The 6153-nt window shown below is 43.2% G+C and overlaps 1 protein-coding gene across 2 annotated transcripts; it reads left to right on the top strand.

Annotated features, from left to right (window-relative positions):
• Positions 1 to 1883: 1883 nt before the first annotated feature.
• LOC116406736 (serine/threonine-protein kinase N2-like) lies at positions 1884 to 5815 on the top strand. Of its 2 annotated transcripts, XM_031891498.1 has the most exons (7): positions 1884 to 2754; positions 2979 to 3055; positions 3162 to 3304; positions 3433 to 3540; positions 3661 to 3741; positions 3888 to 4106; positions 4491 to 5815. In XM_031891498.1, the coding sequence occupies exons 1-6, from the start codon at positions 2735 to 2737 to the stop codon at positions 4086 to 4088; spliced, it is 630 nt and encodes a 209-aa protein (XP_031747358.1). In that variant the 5' UTR covers positions 1884 to 2734; the 3' UTR covers positions 4089 to 4106; positions 4491 to 5815. The 2 variants fall into 2 exon arrangements, with proteins under 2 accessions (XP_031747358.1, XP_031747357.1); XM_031891497.1 differs by having other exon boundaries at positions 1884 to 3055.
• Positions 5816 to 6153: the final 338 nt, after the last annotated feature.

Raw genomic sequence — 6153 nt, 5'->3', positions numbered from 1 at the left:
GATATATAAAGCCATTGTTTCCTGCCTGAGGATGAGAGGCCTTGCCCCCAGATATAAAGGGGAACTGTCACTGCAAAGAGAAATTCCTCTGCTTACAATAAATATTTAGTTACCCTGTTTGTATTTCTCTGCTGTTCTCACAAATATGTTTAATAGTTGAATATTCATTATAGTTTGGAGGCGTTATTAGCACTTCATTATTTTTTCCATTCTCTATAGACCGACACCATCAATCAGTGTTTTGATGTCTCCGAGCCCTGGGCAAGGCCTTGCCTTTTGGATACAAGACACCAGCTGGTGCGGGACATCCAGAAGGAGATGCGCATAGCAGCGGGGGCGCAAAAGATGTACCGGGCCAGCAAAGGCAAAAAGGCTAAAGCCCAGGTGAAGGAGCTGAGGAACAGCAGTGAGAAAAGGGTGAAAGCCCTTTACTCCTCTCTCCTCAAGCTCAATGAGGAGATCGCTCGGAGGGAAGCGGAGAGAACTCAAGGTGAGCTATAACAATCTCTGGTCTCTTTCCTATTGTCATTATATGGGGAACCAGTGCGGCACATCCACTAAATGGACATTAGCCTGAGCCCCACAGCACTATAGATGACTTTTTTTGAAACCAGTGATTATACACAGCATTTTCCCAAAACAAGAAACAGCCCTTAAGCCTTAACCTGGTACCATTCTATCATGTGAACAGAACCACGGGCGGTTGAATTTGTGTTCCTTAGCAACCTTAGGTTTAATCATTTCTTTGAATTTTTATATTTGAAATTCCTTATATCTATCAAACTTGTGTTCTATATTTTCAGATGCGGTACCAGAGACGACGGAGACTACAATTAACACCAGTGTAGCATACCCAGCAGAAAAGGACACTGGGCCTGAGGTTCTGGTCATTTTAGACCCGACCAGGGACTCGTCCCAAGTGAGTACATTACACTGACATTGCACTCATTTCTTGGGCAGAACAAAAACATTGCCCTTATCATATCCTTGTGACCCCACATTCACTGACTGCTCACCTTGTGCCCCTTATTTGTTTGCAGCATCATCCTGATGCTTCTTCTAAAGAACCGGGGCCAGAGAAAGAACAGCCCCAAGTTCCACCTGATGACAGGTAAGGATTTTTAAGACCAGATTAAAAACCTGCCCCCTACTTTCATCAAATAAGAGCAACACAATCTTAACAATAACTGAATTATTCTTCTAATTAAAGTGAAGTACCTGCAGAAGAAATTGTTGGCGCAGAAGAGGACAAACGGTAAGATACACATGCATACATTTGGCTGGGAGATTCCACAATACTCAGTTCAGTAGCACTGTGCCATCTATGAGATATGGCTGGGGGTGCTGCAGTATTGGGGAATATGGAAAAGGAAGCAAGTAAGGGAAGCCATAGGGTAGCTTACAGGTAACCAATCACTAAGCAAGGGATAAAATGAAGTAGAATGAACATTAACCTGTATTATACTTACAGTGACGTACCAGCACAAGAGGAGGTGGTTCAGGGAGAGGCGGAATCTCTTTTTGCCGAGCCGGAACAACAGCCTGAGAATGAAGAGGAAAGGTAAGATCACGGTTAATACACCGCATGTTAGCTTGCTTTCTACTATTACTGTACACTTGCATTATAATGATCTTTTACCTAATTTACCTTATTCCAATAGCGACGTGCAAGTGCATGGAGAAGACTCCTCTGAAACATCGCAGGGCCCTCACCCTGGTGATTACTGCCCAACTCAGGATTGCCAGGCAGAGGAGCCATCAGAGGAGACCCAAAGCACTCAGTAAGACAAACCCTCAATACTGAAAATTAATACATACATTTTATATATATATATATATATATATATATATATATATATATTATTTTTATTATTTTATGTTTTGCACAAAACACAATTCCTGTTTCTTCCGTTTCAGAGAGCTACAGTTCTCCAGCTTCTCGGCAAGAGATTTTCGCCGGATCAAAGTTTTAGGCAGGGGGAGTTATGGCAAGGTAATTAATTCAGTCTCTAATTAGAACTTAGCATTTTATACAGTGGAATATTCAATGTCACTAAACCCACTCTCTAATTCCAGGTTCTACTTGTTGAGTACCTTCCGGCTAATATATACTGTGCCCTGAAGGTACTCAAGAAGGACGAAATATACTCCTTGGAGGAAATACAACGGTGAGCTCATGGGGAATGATTCCATAATCTCTCGATTAGGTTTTTATTTAGAAGTCACTTTCTGTCTCGCAGTCTTCTCCTTTTTATAAACTTTTCATTTGCCTTCCTTTCACCCAGTTGCTCTTGTTACATTATATTTAACTCTATGCTGGACTTATTTCCTCTTTTATCTTTCAGCATTTTAGCCGAAAAGGAAATCGGGCAGACGGTGAACCCAGACAACTTCATAGTGGATTTATACGCCACATTTACCACCAAATACCATCTTTTTTTTGTCTTGGAGTTTGTTGCAGGAGGAAGTCTGAGAACCCATCTGAAGATCTGTGGGCACTTCGACCTAGAGAGAGCTAAGTAAGTATAAATTAGGTGACTATTTGGGATTTTGTACATACAGCCGATGAGTTACAGGAGACTGAAGAGCAGGGGAGGATGAGAGAACTGGCAGTTATGCTACACTAAATATTAACATTCCTTTATGAAGGCACCATATAGTGATCAAGAAGTATTTTCCTTATCCTTGCAGGTTCTACGCTGCCTGTATACTCCTAGGCCTGGAGGCGATCCACATGAAGGATGTTGTTCACAGGTAAGAGTATATAAGGGGCTAGGTACCTTTAGTGGTGAGTACAACCTGGAGTTTAATACCGGCTGCAAGTTAGCAGCAGTGCAGCTACAGGTTCAAAGTTACTTCTTGGAAGTCTAAGGGAAGGAAATAGGAGGCAGCATTTTTAAGCTTGGCTTATGACTCCAATGCTATGTCACAGCAGTTTTAATGTGTCATTATAATAGTTCCCTTTTGTTTCAATGCAGAGATTTAAAGCCAGGAAATCTCCTTATGGATAAGGACGGCTATTTAAAGATCGCCGATTTTGGCCTGGGCAAGACCGGTAAGGGGCTCCTTGTATTATTATCGAGCACAAAGGGGGCTCATTTTGGGTTTACTCTGGCATAAATGCCTCAATAAAAATCACTAACAATTTGACTTTTTTGAAGGAATTGGATATGGAGACCGAACAAACAGCATGGTTGGGTCTCCAGCTTATATGGCACCAGAGGTTGTGGGGAAAAAGGAGTACACAAGAGCCGTCGACTGGTGGGCTCTCGGAGTCATCACGTACGAAATGCTCCTCGGGAAGGTAAGCGCAAACTGCCACTGACCAGTTATAAGAGGAAGTGACATACACATATTGTTATTTATCTAACCTCATAAAGCACTCTTTATAATACACCTGGTCCCCCAATATATTCTTATTAAACATTACAGAGACCCTTCGATGGACATAACAACAGCTGCTTATGTGAATATATCGAGGAGGCGGAACCGCACTTCCCAGAGTCGCTGGAACCAGTAGCAGTGAGCTTCATATCAGAGGTAAGTAGCGCTGAGCTATCAGTTGGTTGCAGTCAGCTCTTTAGCTCAGCAACCACTTTCTCAATCTCCTGGGGTCCCCCATGCTTCTGTACGTGTAACTGCCATTTTCTGTTCTTGTAGCTCTTGAACAAGAATCCCGAGGAGCGACTGGGTTCTACCGAAGGAGATGCAGCTGATGTAGCCGAACATCCCTTCTTTAACGTAAGTCCTCTGTCTGTATTATCATAATCATTCTAAGATCTTCTGGCTATACCCTCGGATACTATCTGCGAGGTACAGTCCTCTCATATCCTCAGCTTTCTGAAGAACCTCTAATAATCAGCATTTTTATGGTGCATATGTTGCAGAACATAGTCTGGGATGACATACTGGAAAGGAAGGCGACGGCTCCGTTCATACCCAGCCTCGACGGACCGGAGGATGTCACCTATTTTGAAGAGGAGTTTACTAAGCTGTCAGCCAATCTGACGCTGCCGAAAGGACCTTCTGCCGAAATGGAAATTCCGATCGAAGAAGCCTTTCAGGACTTCACCTATTCGGCATTTTAAGTCCTAATACAATCATAGGTAAGAAAGGGCCCGAGTACAAAGACAAGCAGCACAAATACAAAGAAAAAATGTTTTTCATTAGGATTCCTTACATTATGGGGTACCGATCACAACACAGCTGGTTATGGGAAGAAGGCACACTGGGTAACTGCAGGAAAAAGGGGAGTCTTTGGGAATATTGAGGTGATCCCTGAGATAATTGCAATTCTGCAATTACGTGCAATGTGTAAGCACAAAAAAAAATAAAACATGTAAATCCCATGCAGCCAGAACCTGTTGAGATGCCAATGAAAAGCATGGGAAGTGTATCCCTTAAGCGTTACAGTGTTTTTACAGTAATATCACTTGCTAAGATGAAAAATGCGTGGATTGAGTTTGAAGTTTAATCTTTTGTTTTTGCAGACGGGTCTCGGAAGCGTTCAGAAAAGGCAACTCAAACAACACCAGCAGCAGTTTCCTAAAATTCCAAACACTGCTGTACCGCCAGTTAGGTAACTCCTCTTCAAAATCACAATTCCACCAGTGATGACCCTTCCATGCGCTACCGCCGTTCCACCAGTAGCATTTTCAGGTAAAGACCAGCAATGCATCTCCTTCTCTCCACCAGCCGCATCTTCTCTTTCACACACCTCAGTTGTGCCTTAATTCCATCTGCCATAACTTCACCAGCAGTGTATGCCCTTACTTCCACAGCAATTCCACCAGCAGCTTATGCCCATCCTTCCATTTTAATTCCACCAGCGATGCCTCCCTTGCCAAATACTGCCCTTCCACCAGTGGTGCCTCCCATGCCACAATTCACCAACAGTGCCTCCCCTGCCGCCCACCACACTTCCGCCAGCAGTGCCTCACCTGCCACCCACCGCAGTTTCACCAATGGTAACTTCTTCAACAAGATATGGCATCATAAACATGAGCTACTCAGTAGGCTCTGCATTCCTTTTCACTCCATCCCTCAGACTGCAGAAGCCGGGGTCTGTAGGCTGCATGGGGTCCAATGGAATGGAAGGGAATGCAGCTTTCACTTGTAGCTTCATGGCACCCATGTGTATGCTGTCATATCTCTGTTTGCCTCACCAGCAGTGCCTCCCATTGCATTCCACCTTTTCTTTCGCTTAAGCTCCACCAGCAGTGCCATCCCTTACACTCACCCCAGTTCCACCAGTGCCTCTTGTTTCAATCAGATATGGCACCATAAAAAAGAGCGCAGGTAAGTACTGCAAAATCATTCACTCCACACAAACAGACATTCAGTCCACACAAACACGCATTCACTCCACACAAACACACTATAATCACTACAGAAACTTGCACTTTTAATGCCCGTCTCCTCTATTCAGGAGGCTCCTCCAGTCAGAAGTCTCCCTCCATAGGCTGTGTGAGGGTATATATACAATACCACAGTCCTCAGCGCTCTAAAATTGGTGTAATCTCCAATCCTGTGTGAATCATAAGTCCAATCAAGTGTATGTGTCGAAAACTTCCTGCAGCTCCGCTTCAGATCAACCCCTTTGACTGGGTCCCAAAGACGAATTCAGCAATACATACAGACGGAGCGCATGTGTAAAGAAAAAATATACAATAGTGCAACAGAGTACATATAGAGGAGATCCTTCTCCAAAACGTAACTAAACAGTGTAACAGTTTAAAAGAGAAAGTTTGTGCTCATTTAATTTACACTAACACCCAAGTGCGGTACTGCAAACTGCTTACCAGATGGCAGTATAGATGTAGCAGACGAATTTATGTATCCAATAGCGGCATCTAACTAGATGGATGAAAGTAGCATTCTTGATGAACCTCGCAACTGTATCCTCATGTGAAGTTAGTCTGATTGCAGAGTGTCGCTGTATCCTCAGTGAGGCACAAAAGGGGAGACAGCAACTGGTGCAATATTATTTATTATAAAAGAATAAAACTTACAATTTACGAGGTAACACAAGCTCTGTGTTACCTCGTAATTTGTAAGTTTTATTCTTTTATTTGAGCTTTTATAATAAATAATATTGCACCAGTTGCTGTCTCCCCTTTTGTGCCTCACTGAGGATACAGCGACACTCTGCAA

The sequence above is a fragment of the Xenopus tropicalis genome, chromosome 8 (genome assembly GCF_000004195.4).
Source record: "Xenopus tropicalis strain Nigerian chromosome 8, UCB_Xtro_10.0, whole genome shotgun sequence".
In the NCBI taxonomy this organism is placed as follows: Eukaryota; Metazoa; Chordata; class Amphibia; order Anura; family Pipidae; genus Xenopus; species Xenopus tropicalis.
This window is presented reverse-complemented; position numbering and strand designations above follow the sequence as displayed.

Coding starts and splice junctions, on each gene's coding strand:
- LOC116406736 (XM_031891497.1), top strand. CDS start 2,941: ATGTGTCATTATAATAGTTCCCTTTTGTTTCAATGCAGAGATTTAAAG. Junction 3,541..3,660: donor CAGTGAGCTTCATATCAGAG/GTAAGTAGCGCT, acceptor CTGTTCTTGTAG/CTCTTGAACAAGAATCCCGA. Junction 3,742..3,887: donor CCGAACATCCCTTCTTTAAC/GTAAGTCCTCTG, acceptor CATATGTTGCAG/AACATAGTCTGGGATGACAT.